This window comes from Melozone crissalis, unplaced genomic scaffold (genome assembly GCF_028551555.1).
Source record: "Melozone crissalis strain CALT ecotype California unplaced genomic scaffold, PUWL_Pcris_2 ptg000018l_1, whole genome shotgun sequence".
NCBI classification, from domain to species: Eukaryota; Metazoa; Chordata; class Aves; order Passeriformes; family Passerellidae; genus Melozone; species Melozone crissalis.
The window spans coordinates 41,448,277-41,465,432 of NW_026535796.1; the positions used below are offsets into that span (position 1 = coordinate 41,448,277).

Below are 17,156 nucleotides of genomic sequence, written 5' to 3' on the forward strand. Positions count from 1 at the left end.
ACTCTCGCTCCCTGGGGGTAGGACGGAATTTGGTGATATAAATCATATATTCGACTGACTCACCCTACATGGATAGACACGGGATTCATCTATTCAGCTCTGCACAAGTATTTGAGACAGCTGCACGTCAAACTGGAGAATTTTACAGGGAAAAACTTCTAGTTGGCTTGTTCAGGAGAGAACTTGAGACCACGAGTTTAGTGTTTGTAAATTAGTCTCTTCTGCTTGTTTTAATAAAACAAAACAAAAGAAGCATAGGCTGTCTGTTTAGATGTAGAGAGCTGCTGATAAAATTCACTAAGTCCACTGAAACTGCAGGGGCATGTTAGATCTTGGGAGTTGTGTTGGAGCTGCCTTGGCTTGTTGCTGCACCTTCCTGGGTGTCAACCAGCATAGGGCAGCATCAGACACAAGGGCTTTGTGGAGCCTTGTTATGGTCTGTTTAACTGCTGATTTCAGCATGTGTGATTTTGAAAACAGCTCATGTTGGAAGACTGATAGGAAGATGATGAAAAATGGCATTGCAGTTTCAAGGGAAACACAGTTGTGCCAGGGTAGTGGGAATATATGGCTTCACTGCACTTCTGAATCACTCCTAGGATTCAAACCACTGGGCCCAAATAGCATGATGCTCTTCAAAGGTCGTGATGGAGGCAAGGCATGTGACCAACAGTAATCACAGCAACCTGTCTGAAGCAACACCACCACTTAAGATTGATGAGCATTTTATTTAGAACGAGATAATTTTCATTTGCTTTATTCTTGGATCCTTTAGGGTTTGTGTGCATAAACTTCTTGCATAATGTAGTAGGCACTCTTACTTTCAGTGGAGAGTGGGAACCTAATGTCATTACCTGATTCCAGAGCCCAGGGCTTAAAAAACCTTAATGCTTAATGTTGCAAGCCTATTGAGAAAAAAAATGAAAACTGCCAGTACAATGTTAAAATGTTAATACAAAACTCCCGAATAACCAAACTACCCAATCCCCAAAACTGACAGGTGCATCCTGTTAAACATGGGATATACATGATATGGTTTTGTATATTGAAGCACGATCAACTTGTGCCATAATACAAGACTATTTCAGCATAATATATTTTATGAACTTGCCAGTGTATCTTAAAATTTAAACTGTGCTGGATGAAAGGCTTTCAGAACACATTTTCTTTGCTTCATTCTGCCTATCTGGCTAAAATGAGAAGATGGCAAGCTGGCAAAAAGCTTCTAAATGGTAGTGAGATTTCCTTAAAACCTTTGATTTCCTTTCACTTACCTAATACCTCAACTGCATTAATTATTTTTTTTAGCATCAGTGGATTTGATTTTGGTGAGGTAACTCCTGTGTTCCTTTCAGGTGATGGACTATAACATCAACCTGGGAAAACACCTTCTTCCCTTGGTGGTGCAGGTGTTGAAATATTGCTCTTGTCCTCAGCTAAGGCATTACTTTCAGCAGCCTCCTCGCTGCTCCCTCTGGTCCCTCAAGCCTCACATTCGGCAGATGTGGTTAAAGGCTTTGCTTGTTATTCTCTACAAGGTGAGTGATCTTAACAAGACACTGTCACAGGAAAAATTACACTTCAATTTGAAATTTGTTACAGAGAAAACACCTAAATGTATGGCAAGTGAGTGGAACTGTAAAGGACAATTTTCTTTGATACACTTATTGCATTTAATTTCAGTGTCTGAAATAGTTGGGATTTAGTCTGTGCTTCTGGCTTCCTCTGTACTTCTTCAGTCTTTATTGTCTTTCAAGTGTTTACTTGAGAGAGGAAACTTTACTGGAGAAAGGAAAATACTGATGTTAAAATAGGAAAATGATGGATGGAGTTCCAGTGAGGAGTATTTTGAGTAACTTAGAATTATTTTAAAAAGAAACAACTGAGTAATGAATTTAAATGGAGGAATGTGCCAGTTTAGCAGTTTGTATTCTTCAGTTAATGCTGTTAAATGCTGTTAGAATGTAATGCGTTTATGCACTGAAATGGAGCTGTGAATGCTTTTGATATGCTTAACAAATTTCTAGCAGGTCTATAGGGTGTACAAGGAAGTGCAGAAACTAAATGTTACTAATATGGACTTTTAATATTTTATTAAGATAATTCTGTGTACATAGCTGACAAGAGTCCTGCTTCTCATGATATATTTGGAAATGTATAGTGAAGGGAAGGCAAAGGGCATCCAGCTGACAATATTATTGTAATTTTTCTGTTTTACTGCCTAAATGTTTATCCAAGGAGAAAAGTTAGTTTTTAAGCTGAAGTTTTTCTCTTTTGCTGAACAGTACCCCTACAGAGACTGTGAAATCAGCAAGATTGTACTTCACCTAATCCACATCACAGTCAATACCCTCAACGCTCAGTATCACAGCTGCAAGCCCCATGCAACTGCTGGTCCTTTGTATAGTGACAACAGTAACATAAGCCGATACAGTGAAAAGGAGAAAGGTACTTTAATGCTCTGGTTTGTATGAGAGCCATTGATTCAATTCACTAAGTCTTGCAGATGTTGTAGAATGGTAAATATGGTCTGAACTTTAGAAAATAATACTTGTAATTGAGTCTGAAGTGGGACTTACCTGATCAGGATAGCCACGTGTGGTAAAAGGATTTCTCAGCTGCTCTGTAGGCTGAGCATAACACAGTGGTCTCATATCTCCCAGGGGAGTGAATGTTACACATAATGGTTCAGTCACCATGCCTGGATAGTGCTTGGCCTTTCCTAAGGCAGTGCTAGCTGATCCTACATCACACAAGGTGTGCAACCAGTGTGACACCACATTCTGATTTAACTTTGTAATGACATGAAATAGTAGCAAATATTGATACTGAAAAGACTATGAACTGAGTCTATAATTTGCTTTTTTCTTTAAAGGAGCTGAAGTTGACAAGGTTAATGCAAATGTGTAGATGGATGTCTAAAGGCAAAAGAAGGGTTCAATAGTTTGTGTCTGATGGTGAGCTCTGTATGTGCTTACGAGGTGTAGCAGAGGTACTGTGATGATATGAACTGGTGCAAGCTTGGGGCTTCAAATGCCACTGTGTCACTGAGTGTAATTCCTTAGGTTTGTGATGTTTGTTACACAATAAGTGTTGGTGATTAACATGCTCTTTTGACATTCTGTAGCCTTCTTTCAACTATTTTGCCTTTTAGCTGCTTATATGCTGTTCACATCTTCCTTCTCAAATAGTCTTTGTAGTATGCAGAAAACTCTTCTGAAGAAAAATCCAAGAAACTCTCTTGTTTTCGTGTCAGTACCTTTTCTTATTTTGCTGCTTGTTGCTTGTGAAAAGATGTTCAACAAAAACAAGAGCACAACATTTTGTTTACCTGAACACCCTATTACTCTGCTCTAGCAAATTAAATCAGGCTTAATGTGGATTTAAACTACATATTGCATAACCTCACTCAGTTGGACATTTTGTATTGCTAGTGGAGGGCTAAAACACAACTGTGGCCTTACTATGAATTTGTCTTTGTTTTGAGACAAGTTAATGACTTAATTCATAATGACTTACTAATGCATTTATAAAGTGCATTAACTTTCTGGATTGATTCTGAGATATTTTAAAGACAAATTTAGGTGCCCAAGTACCCAGCTTGTCCCATGCTGGTTCCCTGGGTGGCCTTGTGTCTCACTTCAGCTTTGTTTCCTTATGTTTACGGCAAGGAGAATAATATTTACTTGCTTTCCAAAGCTGTTGTGAAGGGCTTTGGGCTGCACAGAGGTAAAGGACCATAAATGGGCAAATTTTACTCTGTAAATACTGACTTAACAACAGGGCTTGTTCTCCTTTGTGGAAGGGCTGCAGAAAAAGGAGGATGTAGAAAAGTTTTCTTCGACCTACAAAAAGCAGCGAATGCAATTCCCCAGGGACTTGGATAGTTGAAGCCTTTCCCACCTTTTCTAAAGAGACTTGTTCAATCACTGGTCAGGTAGTGTGTGGGTGTGGGTATGTTGCTGTCATCATCAGAGGTGGTGTTTAGATAGTGAACAGATGAGGATTTTGTTGTCAGGCAGCAAGAATTCATATGCTGAAGATGGATTTCCCCAGTATTGAACTTTTCTCCTAATTTTTCTGCCAAACTTCATTGTGGAGATCAAGTGTACAGACTGCTGTGAAACTGATTCTAAATCTTGTGACAAAAAGCATTTGTTGGTAAGGGGAAGAAGAAGTTACACATAGGACATGACATTAAAAGTGATCTTCTAACTTATTAAAGCCACTTACTGTAGAAATTCTTACTATCAGCCTTGACTGATTTTTCTGTGGAGTCATCATTTCAATTAGATATCTTGTCCCTGATGCCTTTGGGTGGCAGTTTCAGAGCTTCATATGTACTAGCACCTTTCCAGCAATTTCAGAACTGAAAATATTTATGTCTCATTTAAGTCTTCCGTTTTTGTCCATTCTAGCTCTGTGACTTATTGCCCCTTCACTCCCAGACACCAAATGCATTTCCTCTCCATATTTGCTTGCTACAATAAACAAGGCCAACTTTGTTTTTCTTTTGAGTGCTCTGTTTTTTTTCTATTGTCCCAGTAGTGTTTCTTATTTCCTTGGAGATGAATCACTGGATATAGAATTACAGAATGATTCCACATGATAGATTTTTTAAAATTTTTTTTAATTTCTGTTTTGTTTTTAATAGCTGTTTCATATGGACAATATGGCATTTTTTAGATAGATAAATGGATTTGGATCTTTCTTTTCCTTTGCCATTTTCGTCTGGCTGGTCTCAAATCAGTGCTTAATATTTTACTATTATTACTTAGATCAGTAATTTCATAATTCATACTCTTAGGTCTTATTCTATTAGTGTTACCATTATCAGCTTCCCAAGATTATCCATTTCTTCCTTTTTCACTTTCTTATGTTGCTGGTTCATTCCTTACCTTGTAGTTCTTTCACTAATTTCCATCTTCTTCAATTTACCATTTCTCACTGAGCACTACAGAAGTTGTTTACTCAAGTCAGAGTCCCAATCTAGTGTATTTCTTCTAACTAAAGAATCTGTATTATTATATGTATTATTAGTAGAGAAGATCACCTTAGAATGGTAAAAGCTTTGTTATACTTTTGCTGCACTGTAACCCATTTTTCATTTCTCTCAGACCTTAACTCAGGATGTAATAAGAATGACAAATTAAACCAGGGATAAAATTTTCTAGCAAACTTCATTTTTCAATTCAGGTTTAATTGACACTATCTGAGGTTTTGTTACATAGACAGCTTTTCGTTCAAGAAATTGCCCTCTCTTAAGAGTAATAATGTTTTTTCTTTCTCAGCAGAGGAAGACAGTGTTTTTGATGAATCTGATATTCATGATACTCCAACTGGACCTTGCAATAAAGAGTCTCAAACTTTCTTTGCAAGACTGAAAAGAATTGGTGGCAGCAAAATGGTCAAATATCAACCAGTTGAGATGAATGCTCAGAGAAGTATGAATTGTTTTGTTGGTATAAACTCATGTAGAAATAAAATTTCCTACTCTTAGTTTCAAGCTACCTACTATCTTTGTAGAGTTTGTCGCACTGCTTAATTTTAATATAACTACTCTGAAAAACACTCATTTCCCTGAGTGAGTTATCTTTCAGGAATCTCAAAATAGGCACTCCAGAGTAAAAATACCTAAAATCAGCAGTTGTTTTTCAAAACATTACTCTTCTGAATTAAAAAACCAGTTAAGAGGATTTTTTGAATTTGCTTCAACCATTGGGCTGAAGACTTTTTACTTAAATAATTTTTTTTGAGAAATTGATTTTGTTAATAAGGTGGGACTCTATGGTAAGCAAATTTGATTTTGCTGCTGCAAGTGTTATGGTTTTCCATTGGCAAAAATGGGTTTTCAAAATCAAATTTTTAAAATTTTATTTCAAATTTTGGTGTCTGGAATCAATAGAAAAAAAAGTTGAAGCAATTTTCACTACCACCCACCTGCCTGTTTTTTTTTTTTTTTTTTTCATTTAGGTGTTTGCAGAGGGAGGGGAAGTGATTCTGACTAGAGTGAACACTTAAACTTCTATCACTGTTTTTTTCTGCATGGTGATTTGCATGTGGAGTATTTTAAAATATGGGGATAATAATGATTAGGCATATCGTATTTTATGTGAAAATATATGATTCATAATAACAGCAATGGTGATAATCTTTGAAAATGTTCTCAATGAGTGTGTTCACATAGCAAAGTACCAGTGCAGTGGCAGTGCCAGCAGGTGCAGTTGTGCTCACTGCCCTCCTCTCCAGCATGAGGAGGGAGGGCTGGGTGCTTGATAACTGATGGTTCTTGGATCACCAGGGAACAATTCTCTGATCTCCGGCTTGTGCTGCAATATCCTCACTGCCAATACTACCTTTGCTTCTTGAATCAGAGGCATCCATTTTACTGTTCTGCTGCAGTAAATAGTAGGTGTACTACATGCAGCCATCCCAAGTATCTGTGGAAATTACATGCCTGTGACATCTCCTTTCAATGCACAAGATTAAATAGTCCATCTTCATGTACCTCTGTCCAGGATGAATAGACTTTGGACAGCATTTAGGTAAACTCTACTATCCAAATAGCATGTTTTTGTTATTATTTGTTGTAAAAATCCACGTACTTTGGTTCTGAGGTTAAAACAAAATGTGGGCAATTTTGACTAATACTGGGTTTGTGTTTAAAATGTCAGTCATGTTGAATTGTGATACAAAGATGAAAGTATCTGCCAAAAGTCTCCAACTGAGGTAGTATTAGCTTTTTCTGTTTTGATCAGGTGAAATAGAGCTGGCTGAATATAGAGAGACGGGGGCCTTACAAGACAGTATTCTACGCTGTGTGAGAGAAGAAAGCATTCAGAAAAAAAAACTGCGCTCTCTAAAACAAAAATCTCTTGATATAGGGAACGCAGACTCCCTGCTGTTCTCGCTAGACGAACACCGCAGGAAGTCCTGCATAGACCGCTGTGAGCTAGACAAGCCTCCTGTCCCTGCCACACACAGGCACAGCGACTATGGACGCTCTCGGCAGAACTCCTCCACTAAAGCCGAAAATATAGACACACAGGAGAGCCTTCCTCATACAGAGAGCTTCCAGGAAACCAAAAGACCTGTCATACCAGAGGTTAGGCTAAATTGCATGGAGACCTATGAAGTGAAAGTGGACTCCCCAGTTAAAATTGCTGATCCCAAGGAAGATTTAGATCTGATAGATTTGTCCTCCGATTCAACATCGGGTCCTGAAAAACATTCAGTGCTCTCCACTTCGGACAGTGACTCTTTAGTCTTTGAACCACTTCCTCCCCTTAGAATAGTGGAGAGTGATGAAGAAGAAGAAGCAACAAACCCGCTGAATGATGAGGTCTCTGGCAAAACTGCTATTTCATCTCCTTCAACTCCTATCAACGTGTCTGCACTCAGCCTCAGCACAACTCCGCTGGTGCAGTTCAGCATTGAAGATTGCTCCAAAGACTTTAGTTCTAAGGATACAAGCAACAGTGCTTCAGCAGGAATAGAGGAGGTCATTTCTATTTCTACCAAAGATCAGAAGGACTCTTCAGAGTTAGTTAAGCCAGAAGAATTTCAGGACGTGTCCTCTGGAAACTCACTAACTCTGAAACAGAAAAGGGACCTGCTGCAGAAATCATCTGCCCTTCCAGAAATGTCCCTTGATGATAACTCTGAGCTCAGTGTGGAGGAAATTAAACCTAGTGGAACAATTCCAAGCCCAAATGTAAAGACAGTCCTTATTAAAGTCCCTGAAGATTCTGAAAAGCAAACAGAAAGTGATAAACTTGATACCAATACAGAATCTGACACTGAACAAAACACAGAGCAGAAACAAGAAGGGGAGACTGAGGAGTCAGAATTTAAGATTCAGATTGTTCCTCGCCAGAGGAAGCAGAGGAAGATTGCTGTGAGTGCTATTCAGAGAGAATACCTGGACATTTCCTTTAACATCCTTGACAAGCTGGGAGAGCAGAAGGAGGCAGGTGAGCTCACTCACCCAGTCAAAAGGCTTATTTTTGTGTGAAGGTTTTAGTAACCGACCCGTATAAGGATGTGTATATTTACAGTGAGATGTGGGTTTTTATAGCATCTGATGTGCTAGCTGTGTGCTTTCAGGTGTATGTTTCTCACAAGGAACATGCTAATCATTCAGGTATGAGGGATGTGTGAAGGACCCATTTGAAAAGGAAGTGGAGTTCAGTGACAAAAATACTCATTCTGATATCCAAGTAAGGGAATGAAACTCCTTGTCCCCTTTATGCTAGGAGTCAGAAAAATGGTCATACTTGCATGCCTTTTACCCTCCTAATCTAGTCCATGCTACACTGATTGTCTTTTGGTGTAGTGATTTTTGGCCCTTATTTCTTTTGCCAGCATAAGGCAGTGGAAAGCAGAATGGATCACAAAGTGTAAGGTCGAGCATTAGACATAGACATACACATATATTTTGTTTTTATACACTAAAATCTGTTTGTAGCCTTCTTTGTACTGAGTATCCACAAAGTTTTCTTGGTCTGTGTTTGTTAAAGGTTTATAATTCAAACATGGACAATCCTCTGCATACCCTAAGTGTATGTACCCTAGAATTTTACTATGTTTTTTAACATATTAATGAAAAAGGACAGAATCCTTGAGGCCTCAGTTCCTTGTGGCTGTTGAAGTGAGGGGGAATATTTATGCATTCCTGACCTCACTTTTTTCTTAAGTGCTTCAGAGAGAATCACAGTATAAATTTTTCTTAGGATATTCCACTTTTACGAGGTGAAATTGTTCCGTGTAATCATAGTTACACTGTTCCCTTTATGTTTCAGGCCTGTTGTCCCATTTATGGTTCTAATAAGCTGAAGAACTACTGGAGCTTTATAAAAATTAAAGAGAGCTGAGTGCTTTTGAGCCTTTCATGTAGAGAAGTGTGGCCTTGAAAGAATTGTGCAATTAGACTCAGTGCTTTTTTTTGACCATTAAAAAGGGCCAGTTTTCATGCAGTAATGAACACTGTTATCCTTGAAACTGCTTGGAAGGGCCGTTCCAGTTCTGAAACACCACATGAAACCTTTTTAATGCAGAATTTTAAACTGTGAATCTTCAGGTCAACAGCCTCTTGAATGAAAACTGGAGGCATGTTGGAGTTAAGGCTTTTAAAAGATGCTAAGCTGTCACTTAAACTAGCTTTGTCTCAGTGGTCTCTCTCTTATTTCCATGTTGGTGGTTCCAATAATCACTTGAGTGGGATCACTATCAAACTCTATGTGCATTTATTAGTCGTGAGCTCTAAAGACCATAGGCAGAAGTCTCCTTTAAAAAGTGATTTTAAGAAATAGATCCCTGTGCCCCTATAAAAATTCTTATGACAGACACACTGAATCGCTTTAAAACTGCTGGGAATACCAGATGGTGAATGGATGACTGAAATGATGCGAAAAGGGCATCTAGGGAGAAGGGAGATTAAAAACTTTGTTGATTTTAAATGCTGAGAGTTTAAGCACAATTTTCACGTGCAGATCCTGCTGCCAAAGGACTTTCAACGCTGGAAATGCCAAGAGAGTCATCATCTGCACCAACCCTTGAAGCAGGTGTTCCAGAGACAAGTAGTCACTCTTCCATATCAAGTAAGTTTACCTCTGGTTTGAGGATTAAAATCAAAGTTACTGTATTGTGCACGAGGTGCACAGCATGTAAGGCAAATTCCTTCCTCTGAGTTCCTTTGATTCTTCAAAGTACAGCTGTTTTGGATATCATTAGAACTGTTAAATCTCTGGTGATCAGCAGCATTTTAACAGGTAGTAGCTAAAGATTTTCTCTTGGGACATGGCAAGTTTGACAAATGTGGTTTTCTTGAATTAAAGTAGGTAGCAGTTAAAAGCAGTAATTCACTAAAGCTGAATGTTTCTTTTGCCCTGTGAGAAAGCATTGTCAACTGTCAGTGCACAGAAGCAGAAGATGAGGGTCCACAGGGCTGTTACTATGGCCTTTGGTACATTTTTTTGCTGTACCTTAGGAAAAAAAAAATCTCTTGCAATTTTTGTAAAATACCTTGAATGCCACTTCCTCAGCTGCTTGCTGAAATGTGGTAACTCTTTGTCTGAGATTCCCATAAGCATTTCAATTGAAAGTGAACTCTGTTGTTTGCAGTAGACATCACAGATGGCTTAACAGAGCACACGAAGATAAGATGTTAAGGTGGAGGTACCTGAACAAAATTCAGAATGGTGTGTCCATCTAGGTGACCCATCTGAAGGCCAGCGGGGCAGAACTGTGGCTAGTAGAAAAGGGAGGGAAAATTACTTCCTCTGATACCAATGAACTGCTAGGTCAGCTCAATTGTCCTGCTGAACTTCAATTTCAGATTGCTATAGCAATATTAAATTTTAGTTTTGGAAATTCATCGTCTGCTGATTTGATTGGAAGGGGTGTCTGGCTTATTAAAGGAAGAATGTTATTTTAGACATGCTAGTTGTGTACCTCCCCAGTTTTCCCACAAGCATCTCAGGTCATGTGCATCTCATAGAGTACATTTGTTGGCCACCTAATGGTACAGATGTCACTTACCAAAGCAGCTGAAGAGGGTCCAGTTAAGACCTATTTCTCTTGCTTTTAGCCCAGTGCTAGTGATTCCTGACCTATATGATGTTGAACCTGCATTCCTATGTAAATATTTCTTTCCTCTTTCTGGAAACTTGCCTCAGTGTCCAACTGCAAGAAGGGATAGGAATTCTTCCATTGTGTCTGTTGTACATTTAGGCTGAAATGATTTTAATCTTCTACTATGTATCCTTACAGTGCTTTGCATAGTAGGCCCTGATCAGGCCTGTGAGCACAAGGCACTTCTGTAACACAAATAGGTAATATAACCTGGCCACACAAAGCATGCATCATTGCAATGGGAAGATTTTGCCTTTGGACTTCTCTCTTTGAGTAGAGAATTCTACCGAACTGACCAGATCAGTAGATAACAAATGAAAAATGTTGCAAACCACTGTATGAAGGTTACTCATCTTTTAATGTGCTTGTTAGGTTTCTTCCAGAGAACCTGATAGAGGAAAACTTCCTCCCTGTCATGGTCTAACCCCAGCCAGCATCCAAGCCCCAGGCAGCCGCTTGCTCTCGCTCCCACCAGTGGAGAGAATGGGAAGAGTAAAACCTGGGAAACTCATGAGTTGAGATAAAGCAAAACCTGTGCACACAAACAGAGCAAAAAAAGGAATTTATTCACTGCCTCCCATGGGCAGGCAGGTGTACAGCCATCTTCACAAGAGTAGAGCCCCGTGACAAGTAATGGTGACTTAGGAAGATGAAATCTGTCATTACAAATGTGTCCCCCCTTCTTCCTTCTTTCACCTACTTTATATACTGAGCATGATGCCATAAGGTCTGGAATGTCCCTTTGGTCAGTTTGGGTCACTTGTCCTGGCTGTGTCTCCTCCCAGCCTTCCATGCACCCCCAGACTGGCAGCACGGAAAGCAGAAAAGGCCTTGTCTTTGTGTAAACCCTGCTCAGCAATAACAAAAATATCTCTTCATTATCAACCCTGTCTTCAGCACAAATCCAAAACACAGCCCTGTACCAGCCACAGCTCTACCAACTCTACCCCAGCTGAAACCAGATCAGTTCCCTTTTGCCACTAGTCAGTCACAGGCATGCAGAGTCACATGCTGGTCCACAGCAATCATGATGGATCCAGCGCTGTTCAAAGGCTGGCAACTCTGATGTGTTTTGGGTTTTTTTTTTTTTTTTTTTTTTTTTTTTTTTTTTTGTGGTAGCTCTCTGGTGGTTTGGATTTTGGTGGGTTTTATTTTGTTGTTGTTGGTTTTTTTTTGGTTTTTTTTTTGTTTTGTTTTTTTTTTTTTTGTTTGTTTGTTTTTTGTTTTTTTTTTCCTTATCATTGTTTGAAGTCATTGCTGTCACTGAGAAATCAGGTAAATAATCCTGGAAATCCAAACCTGCTCAACAATAGCCTGATTATGTGATATATTCATGAAAAAATTTTAATTGCAATCACAAAAAGCTGCTAGAGAAAATTCAAAGAGATAATTTTCTCTATTTTGACAGTCATCTGCACTCCAAGCAGTCTTGTCAGTTCTAACATTAATTGCTATTCTTTTATCAGGAAATTCTATGCTTGATAAAGTGATAAAGCATCTATTTAAAATCATTGTCCTAGAAATGATGGAAATTCTATTTTACTCTTAATTTGCTGTGAAAGGCAGCTGCAAAATAACTTTCAAAATTGAAGCATGGAATGGTCTCTTGGCCTGGTTCAATTCTACAGGTTCAGTTATACCAGGGCAGCTTTGCAGGAATGCTGTACTTGGGCCAAAAAATGGAGTTTAAATGCACTTCAGAAGGATATAACTGGAAAGGATGTAATGAGTAAAAACATAAATATTTCATCGAATGGAGTAATTTCAGTGCAGATTTTAACTGAAGTATTTGTTTTGGTTGTTGTTACTCAAGGCCTGTGTTTGTTTTGTTTTGTTTTTGAGGGAATACTCTGCTTACTCTGAATTCTAAACTCTTTGATAGAAAATGAGTAGAGCAAGTTTAGGAGAAGGCACTCAACCCTTCTTGACTTTCTGAAAGTTGCAGTTTATCCCTTATCTGTACTTCTTTGTCGCAGTTAATAATATGAAATTCTCTGTCTAATTTCACAGCTTAGATGGTTACTGCTCAGAATTTTATAATGGAACTACCTGATAGTTATTGGTCTTTTTAATGATGTTGAATGTAATTCAACAGATGAAAATGATAATTCAGAGAAGATTTTAGTTTGTTGGTCTTGCTCTAAGGGCCTGTTGAGGAAAAACTTAAAGCTATTCTCAGGGAAACATTTTAAAAGCTTTCCTGGATACTTGTGTCAGCAGTTTCACAGGCCTTGTTCAAGCAGGGCCTTAAAACTCTGTCTTCATACAGTGCGCAATGATTTTAGTTTCAGTTGTGGAAGTATACTGCTCAGGCTCAATTGTCCAAGTGAATGTTTTATGCTTGTTCGATTTGATTTTTTTAATGAATAGAGAAAAAAATGAGAAAGTCAGAAGTTGTGTATGTTCTCTTTCTTCCTCAATGTAATTAGAGGAAATAGATGGAATCATTTAAGTTGGAAATGAGCTTTAAGATCCGTGAGTCCAACCTAACACTACCAGTCCATCACTAAGTCATGTTCCTAAGCACCACATTGATATGAACCAAAAGTCTTCAGTCTCCCTTATGGTTTTACTCTGAGTGACACATATCTCATAAATATATCTTTTTAATGAAGTAAATTGTTGGATGAATAAAAAATTGGATATTTGTTGCTTGATGGCTCTCTATAAGATAAATGGCAGTGAAGTTAGAGAAGGGTCTCATTTTCAAAGGCTGCTGGCTTCACCCATCAGCAGGATGTGCAGGTGCTCTGCCTGAGGGGTGGGGTATAGGAGGCAAGTTCAGCTCGTGCCTCCCGTGAAGGATGCTGTGGTACACAGTGTCAGTGATTTGCTTTCCTAGGGTCAGCATGGACACAGCAGTCCTCATGCTGTACTGGGAGGAGACTGAGTTTCCTTCCTTGGTACGATGCATGTGAGTGAGGCTCGAGTGTACATTTATTGCCTCCCAGCATGAGAGTTTTGGGGTAGGATCTTACCTCTTCCTAGATGCCAAGTCTTTTGATTAGCTTTAATAATATTTGGAGGCAAAAAGGCACTGACAGTTGACACAGTGAACCCAAGTCTCTTCTGACTGATGGCATTGGGGCCACAATTGTACCCTGTGTAGCTGTATGAGAGGTGCATATTGAATTGAGCAAGATCCTTAGAGCCAGCCCTCATTGCCATTTCAGAATTTATATCATGCTGGCTTGTAAGATCAGGAAATGAGTGTAGTTCTAAATGTTGTCTGAGCTCCTGAAATCCTTTTGCATTTCTGACTTGCAGCTCAGTTCAGACAAATGAAAAGAGGCTCTTTGGGAGCTCTGACAATGAACCAGCTAATGAAGAGGCAGCTGGAACACCAGTCTAGTGCTCCCCACAATATCAGCACTTGGGATACTGGTGAGCTGCATTTATTGTTCTTTATTTCTATTTCCTGAACCAATTACTGTGTAACAATCCACTTAAAAAAAAAAAAGAAAAAGGGAGTATTTCTATTCTACCATTGCAAATAAGTGATCAGTATCAAGTCTAAAGTGAATCTTTATAGACAGTACAAGATTATCACCTAGTAAGTGTTGGAATAGTTACATGTTTGGGAGGTACAGTGTTGTCCCTTTAATTGTACATATTACTCAGATTATTTCCTGGTCTCATTGGAAGAAATGGAATAATCACAGTTGAATTCATTAGGTATAGGATTTCATCCCTGGTGCATGGAATCATTTATTTGTATGTCTGTTTACAATGGTGTTGTTACACCAAGAGTTGTGCCTTCTACCAGTCAGTTTTGTTTCTCTTTAAAGAAGTTTTCACCAACTCATGCTGAACACCTGAAGTTTCTGTTTACTCACTGCTTTTTCTCCTTTTAAGATAAATGCAAAGCAATGAAAACTAAATTAAGCATGTAATTTATTCACTACTCATTTCATTTGTTTTTTGTTTTCTTCTGTATAACACTTTTAGTTGTACCAAATTCATAGCAGATGTCACTAAACAATAAATTCCTTTTGGTTTGTCAAAAATGCTAGATATTTTAGTGCCCATTTTGATGTTAGTGACATAAAAAATTCTACTTCTCAGGAATTTATCAGCAGATGGCAGAGAGAGATCTTTCCATCCTTTCTCCATCTAGAGAAAGGAATGCTTCAAATAATGTATGGAACTTATAATGCTGAATGAATGTGTTACCATCAGCCCTGCACAGCTGAGTTGAAATTTTTGGTAAATTTAGTCTTCAGCATCAAGTTCCATCAAACTAAGCTGTGTAGCTGAAGAGTGGCTAAAGATATGGGGCATAGTTCAGGATTATCCTTTCTATTCCAGTCTGCTGAGTAGCATGCTCAGCATGAGACCCTTAAGTCATAAAGGTCAGAATTTGCCAGTGGTAACAATGGAGGTTTTGTTCTACAAGCAGGTAAGTTTATTTATTGAAGAGACAGAGCTGGATCAGGCAGGGTTTTAGAGATTTAAAAGTTACTGCCTTTGTTCTGCAAGGAGTACTTGTATTCAAAATGAACAGGTCAAATACTCCAAACTGTTTAGAATCTCTGTCTAGTTAATCCTGTTCCAAATCTGGTAGCTTTTTTCGCAACATCTGTGACTTTTCCCTCCAATGTTCAATTCAGCTAAAGGCCTTCAAGCATAGAGAGGCGAAATGAAATGTTCCTTTCTGGAAAGCTTTGCATCTCTCAGTCTCTTGTTCAACCACTAGCTTCAAAGTAAACTTTTTATTTGGAAAGGCCTTTTTGGATTTTTTTTTTTTTTTGACAAATGCTCAGTGTGACTGTTTGTCATTTCAATGCCACCCCACAATTTTAAGACTCATTATAGTCATGCATACCAACTAGGAAGTAGTCCCATCCCACATAAATATGTGTGTTTGGTCCATGCATGCTTTATTATTTTTTAATACCTTGGGTGGGTGTCATGTGTTTCTTCCATTCTTATTTCAAATCACTCTTTTCCCAAGCTTGCTGTCTGTAAAAAAATTGTTTTGTGCCTGGCTTCAGTCAATACAAAATACCTCTTCTAGTGTATTGGTATTTCTGAGCACTTGTTTCTTCCTCTTTTTGTGGCTCATATATTCCATATCTTGTAGAATCTTTATGGCTAGCACTTCCTTTCCTGTTTAATGACTCTTGTGTAAAATGCCTTTTTTATTAGGTTGTCTGTGTCCTTTTTCCTGTATGGACTTCTTTTTTTTTTTCTTGCCCCTTCCTTTCTATGCTTAAAAAATTAACTATTTCCTTTTTTTAATTTTCTTTCTCTTTTTCTATAGCAGTTGTATAGTTGTATTTGTCTTTCTCTTGTTTTAACTGTTTAAGACTTGTGGTGCAGTTGACTGGTGACAGGTGCTGGATTTGTGGTTCTGGAGACTGAAGTTCTTTCTTTATTCACAGAGCAGATACAGCATGGAAAGAGGCTGTGCAATGTCCCTGTTTGCCTAAACCCAGATTTGGAGGGACCACCACTGAGAATCAGAGGTTAGTTCAGTGTCTGTTTGACCTGGTCCTCTGCCAAGACTGCCAGTAAGATTTAATGGTAAATACAAAATGGTGCTGAATTTTGTGTTCTATTCAGCTGTTAAAACCCTCAGCTGTCCTGCAGAAAGTATAGAGTGGCTGGATCTCATTTCTGCATAAACTCTTCTCCCTCACAGCTGAAATACACACGGACTGTCTTAGAGCTCTGCAGTGGGGCAGTGACCTACTTTCTTTGCCTAAATCATGGTTTTTTCCTACTGTTCACTGCACAAGAGAGAACATTTTTGAGTAGTTAAGTCTTATTTGAACATGGTAACATGCATTATGACTGCTTTTAGCATTTGTGTGCTGCAGTGGAACTTACATCTAGAGAATATGATAGTGAAACTTTGAAAGTCATGACAGACAGATCTTTATCCATCTGAGAGGGGAAAAAACCTGGATACAAAATCTATACCTCTCCCCTGCATTCTGGATGTTGTTCTACATTACTGGAGTATTCTAGTCTTCCTGAAGTATCTGCTTATATCCAATAAAACCTTAGGGAGCAATTATAAAGTTCTGAACTATGGATGTGAAAGAAATGTTTCCTTCATGCTTCATAAAATGGTTATTTAAAATCTGCCTTATTCTCATTTCATTCCACTTATGTTGAGTTCAGAAATTGTGGGAGCTTCTTAGCTTATTTTGCCTGAGAGCTGTTGTTAAATTTGCTTTTCCTGCAGTAATCAGGGTTTTGTCATAATAAATTCCATCTAAATCTTACATAGAGAAGCTTCCTCATGTTTCCATAGTTAAATATTACCAGAGAAGGTTAATGTTGGCATTAAATCTGAATCTACAGATTGAAGCAACCAGAAAGAAATTTGGCAATGGATTACTTAAACTGTAATTCAGGAAAGCAGAACTTGGAGAAGTCAAAGAGTTTGGATCTCCCATAATACATGACTTTTCCTAATGAAATAAGCATCTATCAGAAATTAGGTGCACAAAAATTGCTAAGGGCAAAGTGAGCCCCACATGTTGGCATGATCACAGTTGCTGTGTTTGCAGCTG

The 17,156-nt window shown here is 38.4% G+C and overlaps 1 protein-coding gene across 11 annotated transcripts in view; it reads left to right on the forward strand.

The window, feature by feature from the left end:
* The window catches only part of UNC79 (unc-79 homolog, NALCN channel complex subunit), a 107,898-nt gene that overhangs the window by 53,108 nt on the left and 37,634 nt on the right, over positions 1 to 17,156 (forward strand). For 6 of the 11 annotated variants that reach the window (XM_054276462.1, XM_054276459.1, XM_054276466.1 and 3 more), the window contains 7 exons: positions 1,356 to 1,538; positions 2,286 to 2,448; positions 5,292 to 5,444; positions 6,759 to 7,973; positions 9,492 to 9,599; positions 13,900 to 14,016; positions 16,017 to 16,100. In XM_054276462.1, the coding sequence (XP_054132437.1) occupies positions 1,356 to 1,538; positions 2,286 to 2,448; positions 5,292 to 5,444; positions 6,759 to 7,973; positions 9,492 to 9,599; positions 13,900 to 14,016; positions 16,017 to 16,100 (2,023 nt within the window). The remainder of the gene's footprint in view (positions 1 to 1,355; positions 1,539 to 2,285; positions 2,449 to 5,291; positions 5,445 to 6,758; positions 7,974 to 9,491; positions 9,600 to 13,899; positions 14,017 to 16,016; positions 16,101 to 17,156) is intronic. The other 5 variants (XM_054276463.1, XM_054276460.1, XM_054276469.1 and 2 more) reach the window with 3 other exon arrangements.